At 36.9% G+C, this 17,738-nt stretch overlaps 1 protein-coding gene across 1 annotated transcript in view; it reads left to right on the plus strand.

The window, feature by feature from the left end:
* VPS13B (vacuolar protein sorting 13 homolog B) overlaps positions 1–17,738 on the plus strand; it is an 828,197-nt gene that overhangs the window by 673,388 nt on the left and 137,071 nt on the right. The window contains 3 exon segments of the mRNA XM_043601463.1: positions 9,084–9,286; positions 11,911–12,118; positions 12,409–12,593. Of these exon segments, the coding sequence (XP_043457398.1) occupies positions 9,084–9,286; positions 11,911–12,118; positions 12,409–12,593 (596 nt within the window).

Raw genomic sequence — 17,738 nt, forward strand, 5'->3', positions numbered from 1 at the left:
GATTAAGTTTATACCAGTTCTTCCATCCATGCAACTTACTTAAAAAAAAAAAAATCACAGCAGTTTCCTCATGTAATTAAATTAACCAGCTACTGTATTCCTCTAAGAAACTTCTGAAGTATGTATTTATTGTTGTTCTTTCCTCTGGAAGAAGGTTGTCATATACTTTCCAATATGCACAGTCAGATCTGCCAGTCTGCTGAAGAAAAAAAACAAAACAAAAAACAGAGCCACATGGTCCAATCAAGTTTTATTTTTCTAACAAACTGACACTACTGTGAAAACAGTGAGCATGGCGACAGGTTGGAGAAGAAGGAAGAGGCAAAGTGTATCATCCATTACTCTTCGGTGTTTTTAGTTTTTTTCTAGAACCTAAGAGTTCTAAAACATTTCTCAAAAAATACTTTTCCCAGACAAAGGGCAAGTATAAATAGCCAATTCAGTAGACAGTTTCACCTTTGATGAGTGATTCCCTTTTTCTTTACGTGCAAGAAAAAAAAAATCACGTTTCTGCTTCTTGTCATTTTATTATGGCTAAAAGAAGAGGTTTGGGTTAGAGTGGGGGGTGTCAGCTTTTACTCACTGGTGAGTGACTGGGTGAGGGTACCTGGGGATTGGAAATCCCACCCAGGAGAAGTTATCAGATGGGATGGGATACATGTTAGCAATGACCAGTTGGGCTCTTTTTTTGGTGGCTAGGCTTTTTAGTAATTTTGAGAGCACCAGCATCCCTTTCAACATAAACATCAGTATCCATGTAGTTCTCTGACAACTTTGTTATGTTTTGATCCATACATTAATCTTACTCTATAGTTTATTATATTAGTAGGTACAAATATGTAGGCATATTACAAAATAGGAGGTAACTAAGTACAATCTGATCAGCTTACATATTCTGATTAAGAGGGATAAACAAGGGGTTTTTTTCATGGTTAAAATACCCAAATGCCATTTTTACGTACTTCAGCATCATTAGTTGAAGGAACTAGAAATGAGAAGTGTCCTAATCATCTCTTTATGCACCATACTTATAAAATCTTTTTCTGGTCATCTAGTTACTTATGGTCATCTCTTTACAGATCATCTCTTTATAGACCTTTATAAATTTTTTTTCTTCCTCACCTTTTGAGGCACCCTGATGCTTCACTATTATGCAAATTGACCTATAGATGTATCTAACCCATGCTTGCTGATTTTCTAGTAGCCTTAGATTATTTCCAGCTGTATAAAAAAATACCTGGATATGTTTTGCTAGCACATGTCTTCACTGAGTATTCTTTCTCATGACACACGGAAGCATTGATTTAGACTGCGTTTTGCATAGTCAGCATGTAAAGAATAGGAGCCTTACCAAGTGTCTAGGAGAGACTGATGACGTAGGGCTGGCAGCATCTTGTAAACATTCTCCCAAACAAGTGGTTTGCATTTATTAGTCTTGTGAAGGAGTATTTGAAAGGTCATGAAACTACTTGTTCCTTGAACTAAGTTTTTACACTCCGTGAAAAGTATGTCAGGATGCAAAGCAAGCAAGATTATTTGTTTATCGTACCAGTTGTTTCTGAAATTACTTCTCAGTGTTGTTACACCTCATTTAGTTTAATTAAATATCTGCGCGTGGGTTTGCTAGAGCCGAAATTAAAAATACAAACACAGACTTTTGAAAGAGGCCAATGGAATAATCAGGAAGAAAAGCATGCTGTTGAATGGAAGGAGGTAGAAGAGGTTATACACTGGGTCAAAATGACCTAATCACACAATCGCTCAGTGCAGTGTGGGGTCCTCAAATGGATCCTGGAACAGGAAAAGGACATGAGGGGAGAAATGTGAAATTCAAATAAGCTCTATAAATTAATAGTACTGAGGTTAATTTACTGGCTTTTGATAATTGTACTATAGTTTACATACATTGTTAACTTTAAGGGAAGCTGAGTGAACGAGATCAACTTTGCTAAGAGCCTAAAATTATTTCAAAATTAAAGGATTTTAAAAATGACCTGATAAATGATTAAGTAACTTTAATAATATTCATGCTTTCAAAGTGTAAGTGACCATTTAAAATCTAGACTTTCACAGTATATTTCTTTAATTTTTTTCTACTCTCCATACTGTTTCTGGAAATCCAGGGGAAAAATTAACAGTTCAGAAAATCTAAAGGACAACACATCAAACACCTATAGATTTACCAGCTTGGACAAATGTAAACATTTTGTCCTATTTGCAATATGTGCACAGACGCGTGCACGCACACACACACAGATGAACCGTCACAAAACCATTCAGCCTTTTCCAGTGCTAAGAAGATAGCACTTTATAGTTTTTATATGCAATCATTTTGTCCAACAATGCATTAGTTCTCTAAGAAGAAGAATAGTTAGCATTCCTGAACTCAATTTCTCTAGCCATTTATACCAGATTTAAAATGTATAAGTATCCAGTTTACATGAGCTCTGAGTATTCTCTGTGGTCCTGGGATCATGTGTGTGGTGATATATAAGACAAGATTCACTTTATCCCAAGGAAGGTATTTAACATACTTCCTGATGAAAAAACAAAGAGGAGGGGATGATGTCCCATAGGCTGGCTTCTCGCTGAGTGAAAGAAAGGGAAAAGGAAAATTAATAACCCTGTCATGAGTCCCAGGGATTATTTTCATATTTTGTGGTAAAAGTGTAAAGTTTGGCTTACCATTTATAAATGACCCTTTGTGAAATTCATCACCACTCTTTATTAAGTGATCATCATAATTTCTTATTACTGGTCATTTGCGCCAAGATTAAAACCACTTGAACTAACATGTTTTTCTATTATTTTGTTGTAGCTTTTTAAAAATGTAGCAGGAAATGTTCAAAAGGAAACAGATTCTATTTAAAAAAATTTTTTAATGTTTATTTATTTTTGAGAGAGAGACAAAGACAGAGTGCGAGCAGGGGAGGGGCAGAAAGAGAGGGACACATGGAATCTGAAGCAGGCTCCAGGCTCTAGGCTCTGAGCTGTCAGCACAGAGCCTGATGTGGGGCTCGAACCCATGAACCATGAGATCATGACCTAAGCTGAAGTTGGACACTTAAATGATGAGCCACCCAGGCGCCCCCAGAGATTCTATTTTAAACTTAAAAGCTGGTGCTTGTGGATGAACCTTTCTGTGGTACCACAGATCACTGGAACCCCTCATTGAGGAGCAAAGCCACAACAAACTGTATAGCCAGTGTAGTGGGCAAATGGGTACATGGGTATGAGTTAAATCAGCTGCAGAAGCCTCAGGTATGAACCACACCTCATCTCCTTTTAGGTGTATGGCACAAAAGAGCAGACAAGGGACAGAAGGGACCAGGCAGGGCACATTTGTGTCTCCAGTCGTGTGTTTTCTTAATGCCTTTAGACAGTGCCTGTTCTGTGTCCTCACTGCCAACATAAGCATCTTAAATTCTCAGCGCCACCTGTGTGTTTAAACAAGTCCATCATCATTGCTGGTAGACCTGATACAGAGGCAAGTACACACCGTAAAAGGATTACAAAGGTGTAAGAATAGAGTGAGGAGTAGACTAGTGAGGAAAAGAATGAAAGGGAAAAGAACAGAATGAAGAGCGACCTATCAAGCAAATACTTGATCAGAGTGAAAGAATTGAGAGCACAAAGGAGAATAAAAAGTAAAAAAAAAAAAAAAAAAGATTTGTACGATAATGGGGAAGTGTCCCATGTTTTTCAACAGTTCGCTTGCTTAACAGTCAATACTACAATGTTTTTGGGTGTTTCATCCCCTCTAGTACTTCCTGAGATCTCAGAACATGAGGCTGTGAAATTGCTGAGGAAAAATCTGACATGAAAGAAAGTTGCAAATTATTTATTTTACCTTTGTATAGCCAGTATACAGTAGATAACCAGTGAATGTTTGTTGAATAATGTATGCATGCATAAATATCAAGGTGGAGGTGATCCTGTATATCCAAAAACCTTACAAGTAGATAGAAGCATGGGAGTAACACTTGCTCAAGAAATTAGGCATGGTTTTTAATACTGTCATAAGAAATTGTTCGTAAAACCATAAGAGTAGAGAAATTCACTGGAATAAGAGATTGAGGGTGGGAGGAAAAATAGAAGACTGTGGATTACCCTTGGCAATCCCTTTAGTTAGAGAATGTATATCAGTTGGGATGCTCTGAGTTATAAGTGACAGAAAACCCAACCTAAGCTGATTTCAGCAGTCTCAAAGGTGAAAAGCTTGGGCCCAGTGCTGTCCTTAGTCATGGCAGAGTCCATTAGATCTCCCTTCTGTGTTACACAGCTGCAGCCTCAGACCCCACACGGTGGCTGCCAGCAGCTCAGGCACCTTCATTTTGTTAACTTCAAAACCAGAGAGCAAGAGGAAAGGTTACTTTCCTGAAAGTATTATTAGTGTATCTCATTGATTTTCATTGAAATCCATGCTCAGCCCTGAGCCAAATCAAACTCCAGAGAGTATCAAACATGAAAATCAAAAAGTATGGCAAGTTTCCAGCTCTACTAGCCTACATTCTGGAAAAGCAGTCCTAGATTCTGCTATTGCTGAACTAAAGCTACACCTGCCTCAACTGCAAGGTCTCTGTATCTCAGGCGCATGGTCTCCTCCCGCCTCCTCACTGCTCACCTGAGTCTGACTGGCTTTCTTTCCCCTTATTGCAGGCTCCCAAACATTGGCCTGACCATTGGCTTCCGACTTCTGGGCCATTTTCCTGAGGTTACAGTCCCTACCTTTATCTCTGTTCTCCCGAGAATTCTAAGTATCCTATTCTCCCTACCCGAGCAAAAAAGAATAGGATTTGTAGGACAGCAGTGAGGTGTTCATATGTTTAAGCTGTCAACATTTCGATATTTGTTTATAATAATTCAAGTTCAGAATTTTTCTCACATCCTTCCTCACCCCAGTCAATAAATACTTCTAATCGTATAACTTAGGGGAATTAAGAAGAACCTTCCATCAATCTTACTTGAGTTCTTCTTTGAGAAGAGATAGGCACTTTCTGAGGAATATACATAAGATATGATGATGCAGATTTTGTCATCCCAGTACTAGATATTTTAGGCAAAACCTCAGCAACTAATTTATACAGTACAATAGCAGTATTTTGAAGTAGTTCCTACATAGTAGAAATATCTGGTAAGATCCAAATTCTGTTTAAATTAAGTTCTACAGAGATTTTTATCATATGCTTAAAAATACCTGTGTATAAGTGAAAGCTGTTATAGAGTGAGAAAAGTAATCTCATTCATCTATACACTCCAGACAAAATGTCAAGCCCATTCTTAACAAGACTCCTAGAGATAAATGTTAGCCCTTTCTTTTGATAGTCTTTTCTTTGATAATTACCTTTGCTCCCATGAAGTTGTCCTTTATGTCTTAGTTCTTTTTCTTTGATTTTGACCACGTCAAAGTGATATTTTAGGAATGATTAGAAATAACATATTAGAAGAGGTACTTGGCAGGTTTTTCACTCTCATAGGAAGAGATACAAATAAGCAAAGGAAGAAGGCTAGAAACCACTCTGTGGTGCTGGATTAGAACCAGAGGTATCAATGTGAATTCATGATTTTTAATATATTTTCTGGTGGATAGATAGATACAGAAAAATATAGATGTGTGTGTAAACATGGCTGATACACACACACACTTCTTAGCCCTCTCTGCTCAGACAGCCTGGAAGCAGTGACACCCTAGTAGCAATGAGCATACCTACCACCCAGATTTTGTTTTCTAGATACCATTCTTCAGCAAAAGAAACCCAGGCTCTTTAGAGAAATGGAGGTTGCCAGAGATGAGATAGGAAAAATATAAGATAAGCCTAAAACATCATAGATGGCCAGAAAATTAAAAAGTTCTCAAAAAATGATGGGAGAGTATCAAAAGGACACAGGACCCAACTTGAAGGAGTTCTCAATGCCCAAAGCTGGTTCAATTTAGGCAACAAAGTAAATGATAGTATTAGATTATAACTCATAACATAAAAGAAATACCTATGAGTCCATACGCATACAAATAAATAATTGAATTAATAAATGGGGTAGAAGGGACAGTTCTTTTTACCACAGAATGCTAATTAAGAAATGTAGAAGAATAAGAAAAATTGGAAATCAACATTATCACATACCACAGTAATAATCATTGCATGTAAGAGCCATCAATGGATGCTAAAACATGAGTGGGTAAAAGTTTGATGTAAAAGAGGATACATTCATGGTCTTCCTGTATCTCCCCAAGATATTTGTTATTTTCAAATGGAAAAATAGCAACATTACAGTGACAAAACCTGGCAGACACCACTTTAGCCATGTGATCAGAGTTAATATTGCCAATAGTAAAACATCAACATCACTCCAATATGTTACACTGAGAAGGGCATCACTTCTCTGGGATTCTTGCCAAAAACATAACTTAATTCTAATGAGAAAACATCACATAAACTCAAATTGAGAGACATTCTGCAAGTAATTGGCCTGGGATATTCAAGGGCATCAGGGTCATTAAAGACAAAGAAGGCTGGAGGATCGGTCACAGATTAAAGGAGACTAAGGAGACTTGGCAGCTAAATTCAGTGGGGATCTTAGTTGGCATCCTGAGCCATAAAAAGGACATTAGTGAGGAAAATGGGAAAATTTACATAAGATCTGTAGATTACTTAATAGTATGATATCAGTGTTCATTTCCTGATTTCAGTATTTCTGCTATGGTTACACAGCTGGATGAGGAGTATATGGGAACTCTATATTTTTGCAACTTTTAGGTGATTCTAACATCACTTCAAAATAAAAAGTTTTGTGTGATTTCTTTTAGAGGAGGGGGACTTGGAATGGATGGTTTCTTTTTTTTTTTTAATGTTTATTTATTTTTGAGAGAGAGACAGACAGAGTATGAGCAGGGAAGGTGCAGAGAGAGAAGGAGACACAGAATCCGAAGCAAGCTCCAGGCTCTGAGCTGTCAGCACAGAGCCCGACACAGGGCTTGAACTCACAAACTGTGAGATCATGACCTGAGCCAAAGTTGGACACCCAAGTGAGTGAGCCACCCAGGCGCCCCCTGGAATGGATGGCTTCTAAGGCTTCCTCCACTCGGCCTTATTATTCTAGGACACAGTGATGCAAAATGAAAAATGGCAGAAATTTCAGCACTTTTCTGTTTTGTCTGTCAATTAAGAAATATGTTGAGACAGATGAAAGTAGGATCAGATTGTAAACTGACAACTCAGTTTGGTGGGATATATCCTGAAGAGCTACTGTTGTTCCCAGCACTATACTGAGTACAATGGTCTTTGCCTCCGGGATGGTCAGTGTACCGGAGCTTGAATATGATGTGGTCTTCCCTGTTAATCACTTAGCTTACCAAAGTCTCTCTTCCTAGATGTTTTAAAATAATGGAGATGGATTAGAATGATATAGAAAGTAAGTCTTGAGATAAGAGAACAAGAGCCCCCAAAGTGGACCCTGAGATTTTTTTAATCTGGGGGTCTGACAAGGCAATGAGAAACATTCAATAAGATAAGCAACTTAGAAGGCCTTTGGAATTAAACATTTTGTGTATGAGGAACCAATAGAATATTCACATTAAGATTACTGTGAGATAATTGGGTATTTCACTCTAGGGCAGAATGGAGATACATATATTTGGGAATAAAGAGAAATGTAATTCTGGCATTCCCTTAATACTATTTGCCAGATGATTGTACTGAATCAAGCCTATACTTTCATAATCCCGTTATGACAATTTTCTCAGTAATAAATTAGTATGTTTCATTTAGCAGATATTTACTGTTAAGTAAATATTTCAGAAAATGTCAGGAAGTTACGACATGAGTTCTAAACTCCCATCAATGGAGATGATTTTTGGTTCTTGGGTATTTGGGGGCCTGTTTCTTTTTTCTTTTTCTTTTTTTTAATTTTCTGTGTCATTTTTTCTTTAAGTGAGGTATAGCAGTGAATCAAGAAAATTGTGTCAATGAAATGGAAGTCTTAGTGCCAGAATATAGTGGAAAAATTTAAGAAATTGATTTTTACCATCCTAATTGTTAACAAAAGTCTTAGCCCTAACTTATGTGGGTGTGATGTCTTCCATGGAAGATTAGAAGTTCTGTATCTTATTTCTGCAGTAGGAGCATACAACCTATATGAAGTTTTCAAGTCTCCACAGAATTGGAAAGTCAATGTGGGCACTGTACTTTGAAACGTGTATACTGTGGGCCGAAGGTGTTTTTTAATCTTTCATCTCTTTTAAGGATCAAATATCATTAGAAAAATAAGCCATGGGCATTACAAACGTGGTCTGGTGAAATTCAATATTCACAATGACAATTCAGAATATGAGCTCCTTGGGGGAAAGTTAACTCACCACTCTAACTTTGCATCCAAATATCTTAAAGTGTGCCATTGGTTTTATGAAAAGGTTTTGATCTACACTTCTAGTTCAAGTTCAAAAGAAAACCTATATTTTAAAGTGTATTCTTTTTCTGAGTCTATTGACTTTGAACTATAGCATATAGTTTTTCTCATAAATCTAACCTGCCACTATCTGTTTTTAAGACTTTGTAAACTTCAAGTGGTTATGATGTGTGAAGTTTGGATTAAACTAAAATTTTTAGAAAACACATGTTATATATTTTGATTGTTTTGAATTTTAACATGGGCCAGTCAAAAGCTTGAGTGTCTAGCAAAGTAATATACTGTACTCTATTACTATAAGAAATCACAGAAAATTGCCCTTTCCCATCGTGTTAACAATAGACCAATGAAGCAGCTGTTCTTATTCTTAATGTAGTTGTTTGAAAAACTTGAACAATTTAATGAAAATGTCTCTACTCATAAAACTTAAAATGCTCACACATGGAAAAAGTCATAATGTTTTGGCAAATATCTCTTTGTTAGGAATGTGAATGAGGTATACCTGCTTCATAACTAGAATTCTATGTAAGTGGTATAAAAATGTGGGGAGAGGCCAACTGAAAAAGAAGACTTTGACAAAGGATGAAGGAAAGCTCTTTAAAAATGTAGATAGTTCTTGCTCAAACATATTTTTTGACAAGGAATAATTATAATATGTACCCCTCTCTTGTTTTCTCTAGGTGTAATTCTTGGGTCATCATTTCTACTCAGCATAAATGATTTTCTGCTTAAAACAAGTCTCAGAGAAAGAAATCGGATTCTGATAGGACCATGCTGTGCTACTGTCAATCTGGAAGCTAAATGGTGTAAACACAGTGGCAATCCAGGCCCAGAACAGTCCACACCAAAAATATCCATTGATTTAAGAGGAGGTCTGCTACAGGTCTGTGGGGTTGGCCACAATTTTCTCCTAAGTTTTCAACTAGCCTTTGTTCATTTGTTTTGTTTTTGTTTTTGTTTTGAGAGAGAACGCATGTAAGTGGGGGAAAGGGGAAGAGGGAGAGAGAGTCTTAAGCAAGCCCTGTGCAGGGCTAGATCTTAGAACCGTGAGGTCATGACCTGAGCCAGAATTAAGAGTTGGACGCTTAACAGACTGAGCCAACAGTCTGGGCCAACCAGACTGGGGCGTTCCCCAGTCCCCAGGCGTCCCCACCTTTGTTCATTTTTTTAACTGTTACACTAAATTTTGGTATGGTGAAGAAGAGTATTATCAGATTGATTTCTCATTAAGGTTTTTTAACAGCTTTATTGAGATACAACTCACATACCATACAATTCACCTAATTAGAGTGTATGATTCAGTGGTTTTCTAGCATATTCCCAAAGGTGTGTGATCATCACTATAATCCATGGTAAAACATTTTCACACACACACACCCTCACAACCCTGTACCCATTAGCATTCATTCCCCATTACCCTCTAATCTCCTCTCTAGGTCTAGACTACTAATCCATTTTCTGTGTCTACGTATCTGACTGTTCTAGACAATTCATGTAAGTGGAGTCAGACAATATGTGATCTTTTGTGACTGGCTTCTTTCATTTAGCATAGTGTTTTCAAGGTTCATCCATATCGTAGCAGGTACCAGTACTCCATTCCTTGTTATGGACCAAATAACATTCCATTTTATGGACATACCACATTTTATTTATCCATTCATCAGCTGATGGATACTTGGGTTCTTTCCACTTCAGGCTATTATTATGAATGATGCTGCTAGGAACATTTGTGTACAAGTTTTTGTGTGAACATACATTTTCATTTCTGTTGGATATGTTACTAGGAGTAGAATTGCTGGGCCATTAAACTTTTTCTGATTACAGACTTTTCTAATTACAAAAGAGTCAACTTGTTTCCAGCACAGTGTCATCAGCAATATGTAAGAACCATTTGCTAATCAGGTTCCTTAGATATTATAAACACCTGATGGTTAATACTTGACATACATTCAATTGCAGTTTTTTAAGCATTTGATTTACAGCCACGTATGGCCTGTGTGAGGGTATTCAACTCATTCCTTGGTAACTTTCTATGTGGTTAGATGTGAATGTATTCTTTATACGATTTCATGTCCCCCGAGTTTGACATAAATCCAAATATCTTGAGAAATCCATAATTACAGAAAATGGAAATGACTAATTTGTTAATAATGGAGACATATTATATATGAACTTCTTGTTTTCATCTAAAAGTTGTATTGCCTCAACCCTTTCACCAGTTTTCTTACTGACATGAAGCTAGATGTGGAAAGATCCTAATAAGTTTTTGCTTAGTATTGCTCTGGAGATTTGGGGCATCCATCAGAAACCTTCATGTATTTAACAATAAGCATGTATTAACATAAGTTAATAACAATATTAACTATATTGTCATTTTCCCAAGACAGCAAAGTAACTCCACATTAAAATCAACAATAAGACAAAAATATAGTATATCATCTCTACATTAGGAAGTCGCTCTCTCAACAATTTAAAGCCTAGAGTGTAGTGTTCAGTTCCCCAGCTCGACTGTCCACTTATTTCTATTTTTCAGTATCCAATAAAACTAACATTGATGAGAACAAAAGTAGACTTAATATCATATCTCTTGCCTTCATTTCTGATGCCTTAATTCCAGAAAGCAGGACCTAAACTTAGGAAACTTACCCACAGGTATAGGGTTATTTTTTTCCTACTTTATATATTTTTTCATGTTAAACTGGTTCTCTTAGAAATAATGGTTGTATTGCCTTTATCTAATATCTTCAGAAAAATAGAACAGTGTTGAAATGTTGAGTCCTCTGACATTAATCACTGCTACCCACTGGTCACACTTCTGTTATATACTAATACTCTTCACATGCAGAAAAAGAGAATTTCATCCTCTTTATTACAGGAAACACCAAGGCCTTTGTTCTAAAACTCTACTGTACCTCCTATATGGTTAATTCTCAGGGGTTGTGGAATACTATATGTTGGCACATTCTCACTAAACACAGAAGTTGGGAGGCTTCTGAGTTCAGGTGCACTGAGCACCTTCCCTCTCTTTTTCTCTGACAAGTAAAACTGCAAAGAAAGGAACCCTCTAATTAAGATGTGTTTATTTAATCTCATGACAAAATGTAGGAAGCTATTCCACGAGGTTTTTATTATTACTTTATTAACATTTCGGCCTAGATCTTCAGTGCCTTCTCTCGGACCTCAATAGATACTGTTTTCTCTCTTAGCTAAGTTAGCTCATAAAAATGACCTTGCATTAACATAATTTCTTTGGTAATTCAGCATTGAAAATTGATGGATATTCACACAATATATGATGTAATGGATTTCTTGTTTTTATATATTTACTCAGGTAATAGAATTTCATCCTGTAGGTCAGTGACTTCTTAGAAATTATAGTTTAGTTATTGTCAATAATTAAATTGAGCATAATGACATCCCGCATTAATTCAAGTATGATTGTGCCTAATTATCCTCATGAAATGTTTGTATTTAAAAGCTACTAATTTTTTCATATGATTTTTAAAGGTTTTCTGGGGTCAAGAACATTTGAATTGTTTAGTTCTTCTACATGAATTACTCAACGGATACCTTCACGAGGAGCGAAATATTGCAGTGCACGTTCCTGAAGCAGTGCCACAAATGCCCTCTCCTATAGAAAAGAACCAGATGTTTAAAAGTGAACAGAGTTCAGATGACCTACGGACAGGCCTATTCCAGTATATACGAGATGCTGGTAAGTAGCAACAGCTTCATTATGAGGGAGAGTTTTTAACTGCACATTCACTGAGTAACACATCAAGATCACTGGAAAAGTACATTAATACCTGCAGTACAAGAATAGTACATTACCACTCATTCTCTTAAGGGAAAGTTCTTAATTTGTTCCTGTCTCAAACCACATAAAAATGTAAAACTGATCAACCAGCCTTTTATATTCTTGTATCTTCCTAATTTTCTCTTTCTGTAAGAAATCCGCATGTTCCCTTCCAAAAGCATACAAATAATTATCTTTTCACTTAACAGAACCTTTAAAAATGCCTGGTGTCTATGAAGTCTTGTTTTACAATGAAACCGAAGATAGCCCAGGGATGATGTTATGGAGATATCCGGAACCTAGAGTGCTCACCCTTGTACGGATAACTCCCGTGCCCTTCAACACCACAGAGGATCCAGATATTAGCACAGCAGACCTTGGCGATATGCTACAGGTAGGTTGTGACTATTCATTTTTAAATAAAAGCAGTGGAAAAGTACTGATTAGGTACTAGGAAAAAAAGATTAGAGCATAACTATTTTTTCCATTGGTAGCATCAGGGAAATACACAATATATGTATGTATGTATGTATGTACATACATATACACACACATATGTACACATATAGATTTAGAAATTTTAGAAATTTTAAAATAGGGAATAATGTAATTCAGATTTATGATACATGCCAATTTTGGGAGCTCTCCATTCCACTTTTAGACCTTTTGTAGGTAGGTTATGTTACACAGTCTAACTGTAACAGGACAGGTGTCATTCAGTTCAACACACATTTTTTAAATACCTACTGTGTGCTCACAGTCTTAAGCATTTCTAGAACTGATTTATGAAATAAAATATGTCCACATAAGGCCAGAATGGATGACTCAGTTTTCATCTTCATTTCCAGAGCTAGTCTTAGGTTTCAGGTAGGCTGGTAGGAAAACCATCTAACCAGTGATCCTATTCCATATGATTTTGTGAAAATTTGTTGCTTGTCAGTTCTCTAAGTTTAATATAAATGTCACTGTGGATATCACCACATTATCATTCTACTTATTAATATCCTACAGATCTTCATTTCTCCAAAAATTTGTTTTTCTCTTAGTTTTCCACCTGTTACTAGATCACACAACCATCTACTCAGAGCAGTGAGTCTCTCTATTTCCTTCACTCCCCACATCTAATTCATCAACAAGTCCTTTCAGTTCTGCCTCCAAAATAGGTCCCTATTCCATCTACTTCTCTCTTTTTACTGGTACAACTCTAGTCCAGGCTACCACCTTTCTGTTCCCTGCTACAGTAGCTTCCTAATTGGTCTCAATGATTCCATTCTTGACTCCCTGTAATGCATTTTCCATACAGCAGCTAAAGTGATCTTTTTAAAATGTAGATCAGGTCACATCAGTCCCCTAAACCTGTTGGTGCCTTCCTCTACTTCTTAGAACAAAATTGAACCATCTTGCTATAACCTGTAAGGACCTCTGATCTGTGCCCTGTCCACCTCTCTGACTTGGTCTCATACCAGGCTCCCCATTTCTCACTGTGCTCCAGCCATACTGGCCTCTTTTTTCTCTTTGAGCATACCACCTGAGAGTCATTTCTGTTGCTCTGTTCCCCAACTTTGTTAGTCAGGTACCAGCTCAAATGTCTTATTGTGGCTGGTTCACACTTCTTTATTCTAAATTACATTACCTTGTTTTACTTTCCTCATAGCTCTTACTGCTATTTAGAATTATTGTATGCATTTATTTATTTACTTGCTCATGGTCTTTCTCTCTCCACCATTAGAAAATAAGCTTCTTGTATTTCTTCATCACTTTTATCCAACCCTTGGTACACAGAGATACTCACCAATTTTTTTTTTAATGACTACTCTATACTTAACAAATAGGAAAAATTCAAGATTCATTATTAACATGATGGCATGTTAGCGTATTAACATTAACATATGCTTATTTAATTCTTGTTTAAATTCCTGATTATAATATATTTAGTCAGATATTCATCTTCTGATTTGGTAACAATAAAATGTGTTATCGTTTTGTCAAGTGAACTTGAGTGTTCAGAACTATCTGATTTGCTAAGATGTCAACAGTCTCTACTTTGACTTTTTTTCTTATGAGAATTTTTAAAATCTCTCTTAGCAACTCTACTTTGATTCTTTAAATTCTTCAATTTGTTTCCTCTCCTATTAAGATCATATTCATGATTATCTTCTCTACCAGCATTCTTGGATTATTTTTGCTAAGTAAAATAGCAATATCTTTTTTATAATTTTTTAATGTTTATTTATTTCTGAGACCGAGAGAGACAAAGCATGACGAGAGCGGGGTTGGGGGGCCCGGAGGGAGAAGGAGACACAGAATCCAAAGCAGGCTCCAGGCTCTGAGCTGTCAGCACAGAGCCCAATGCAGGGCTCGAACCTATGGACCGTGAGATCATGACCTGAGCCGAAGTCACACACTGAACCAACTGAGCCACCCAGGCACCCCCAATAGCAATATCTTTGAATACTCCTGTCTTATGAGAATCATCCAGATGCAGAACATCTTTAGTATTTTCAATCAAAATGAAAAGTTTTGCATCATGTAAGGGCTTCTCTCTAACTGCTTTTAGGGTTCATAGTTATAACTACATGTTAATACATTAACTATTGGTGGTAGTGTTGTGCCAGTTGTATTGCATAAGGCATGTGAGATAGTAAGTACATTCACCGATGACATGTTCCTTATCTTCGCACTGACAGTAGAGAGGCATTATGGTTCAGAGGATGAACTCTAGCCAGAATGCCTGGGTTCAAATTCTGACGCTGCCACTTGCATACTATGTCACCTTCGACAAGTAACTTAATCCCTCAGCCTCAGGTTTTTTGTTTTGCTTTTTTTCCATCAATAAAATGAGGCTATTGGTAATGTGATGATTAGAGGAATTAATGTTTGAAAGACACATAGAATAATGCCTGACACATAGTGTGTGCTATATAAGTGTGAATACTACTAATTACTACCATGATGATAATTGTCAAAAGTTTTTTTTTATCAGGTATAAGCATAGGCTAGACCAAGCTAGACCAAAGCGAGTAGGGGCTGATGATTCTGCAGTCAGCTGGCATAGTCCAGAAGATCTGGGATAGTTCCAGGGTCTAGACAGTGGACTTGTTACATAAGCAAAGCAATGCACAAAGGAACCTTGGCAGGTTGCAGCAAGCAAAGAGTTGGTATCAGAGGGTTTCTGCCATATTTCACATCTTGTTGGAGAGATGGGAACTGAGATGGGGTCATAGTGCAAAGACGAGGATGCTGGTCTAAGAACCAAGAGAGGGTTGACCTACTATAAGTTGAAAGGGAGAGTTTGATCCCAACATTAAGAAGGAATGCGTAGAATTTGATAACTGGGATAGAAGAATAAAGCAGGACTGGCAGAAGGTTGCCATACTGCTGCCATGCTGGTCTGATCCTTATGTTCGCCTGACTAGGAGCAGAATTTGCCCAAAGGGTTGGGGTAAGCCTCATTTGTAGAAATACCTCTTGGGGTTGCAATCTTAGAACTATACAAACTATTTTGTTTCTTTGGAGCTTCTGTTGAGAACAGAAAATATGTTGCATGAATCATAGCTTTGATTCAATATGACAGCTTTTTCCCTGAGCACTTGCAGTGCCAGACCTTGGGCTTGCTCCTGGGGATACAGCTCCTCGACTGAACACTGAAATTAATGTTATTTACCTTTCAGAGATATTGCAAGAATTGAATGAAATTTTATGGCTAAAACAAATAAATGCCTTACACATAGTGAGCCTTCAACAAATGTTAATTTCTTTCCTTCCATTCCTCCCTCATAAGCAAATGCCTGGACCACTAAAAGAACCTTCTAAATAGAATTCCAGCCTTCAGTCTTTCTTCCTTCATGCAATCCTACTAAGTTCTTAAAGGAACAAGTGGATTATATCACTTCTTTGAGAAAACCTTTCAGTGATTCAGTCTCCCTAGTAGACTGACCTTGAGGGCCCTGCATAACCTCCCTAGTCCCCACCCAGCTTTAGCTTTCACTCCATTACACGTGATCTACCTTCTAGTGAGACATCTATTCAGCATTTACCAAACCTATCTGTGACAGCCTGACTTCCATACCACTTCCTTCACTTGAATCTCCCTTCTCTCCTTGAAATCCTACCTATACTTCCAAACACCCGCTGTGCCCTCTACTCCTTGAAGCCTTGCCTGGAAACCATCTCCAAACATAGTACCCTCTTCCTCTGTAGTCCTGTGACACTCCATAGCACCACTTTTATGCTATTTCTCACCTTATCCTTCACATTTTAACTATGTGTTCATATCTTGTCTCGTAAATTGTAGTTTCCAATGGCAGTGATCATATCAAATTTGTCATTATGTCCCTTATAGTATCTACTGCAGTGGAGATGCATCAAATGGATGCGTGAATGTCCATGTTCCTATTTTGCATTGCTCAAAAATATTACATTGTTTGTCATTATTTTATGGAGCTGTTGAATGAGTTTGGGTTTTACAAACTGAATTATGTCAAGATGCATTGTGTTATGCTTCAGTGGTATTATCTACGGTAAACACACAGTCTAATGTCATTACGTTACATAGGCTCTTGGTGAGATCACTGAATATACTGCCAAGCCCACTGCCCCCTGGACAGAGGCTAGTTCTTAAATATAAAGATAAGTTAATCTCTTTGGTTTTAAGCCTAAAAACAGAAATCAAGTTTGGTTGACTTTTTCCTTGAGGATCGTTTAGTTCATAAAAAACTGACCTTATAAAGTTCACTTAGATAGAACCCTCAGATCTGTCCATTTATGTATGTTTCCATGATTGATAATAGGATTTATAAACAGGCTCCCCATATGAGTTTATGGAATTTATTTTGTAATTGTAATGAAAAATATGGAAAACATGTTTATAGTATTAAATCAAACGAACCATAGGTTCTGAATAAAGACCCTGAAATTAATGTTCACAGAAAGCAAAGGGAGCTTATTTTCTGGTCAGTTCATAGTTTTTATCATGTGAAATTTTAAGTATTAGTAGTATACTTAGGTATTAATAAAATTACAACCTGTAGGGTAGAGTAATGCCATCAACCTAGAAGGAATTTTGTATCATCTTAAATGAGGTTAAATATCAGAATTTCTGGCACTATGTATTCTAAGTTTTCCTTTCCTCGTCCTATTGTTTTCACTGCCTATTTGGGATTCAATTTTGGAAATACAGATATACCCAGATTGTAAAATTTTAATCCGTTTTTGGAGTAAAATTGACAATGGATGTTTTCATTCTCACACAGATCTGTCATGGTGCTTATTCTCTTCTCTCGGTAATGCATTCTGTTTCATATTTATTTTCACTTATGTGTTGCACTAAATTTTTAGGTGTATTCATTTGGTATGTGAGAATAGGCCAAACTAAATATCATCTTTCTTTGAAGATTTTAAGAGTAAAAGCTTGAGCATTACAATTCAAGACAAACACTAAGGGGATTGAGATCACTGAAGCAATTTACACAGATGGGAAGCAAAGTGAAAGAAGTAAAATGGTGGAAGTTAAGTTCTGTATTGAGTACAATGCAGACTA

This window comes from Prionailurus bengalensis, chromosome F2, assembly GCF_016509475.1.
Source record: "Prionailurus bengalensis isolate Pbe53 chromosome F2, Fcat_Pben_1.1_paternal_pri, whole genome shotgun sequence".
NCBI lineage: Eukaryota > Metazoa > Chordata > Mammalia > Carnivora > Felidae > Prionailurus > Prionailurus bengalensis.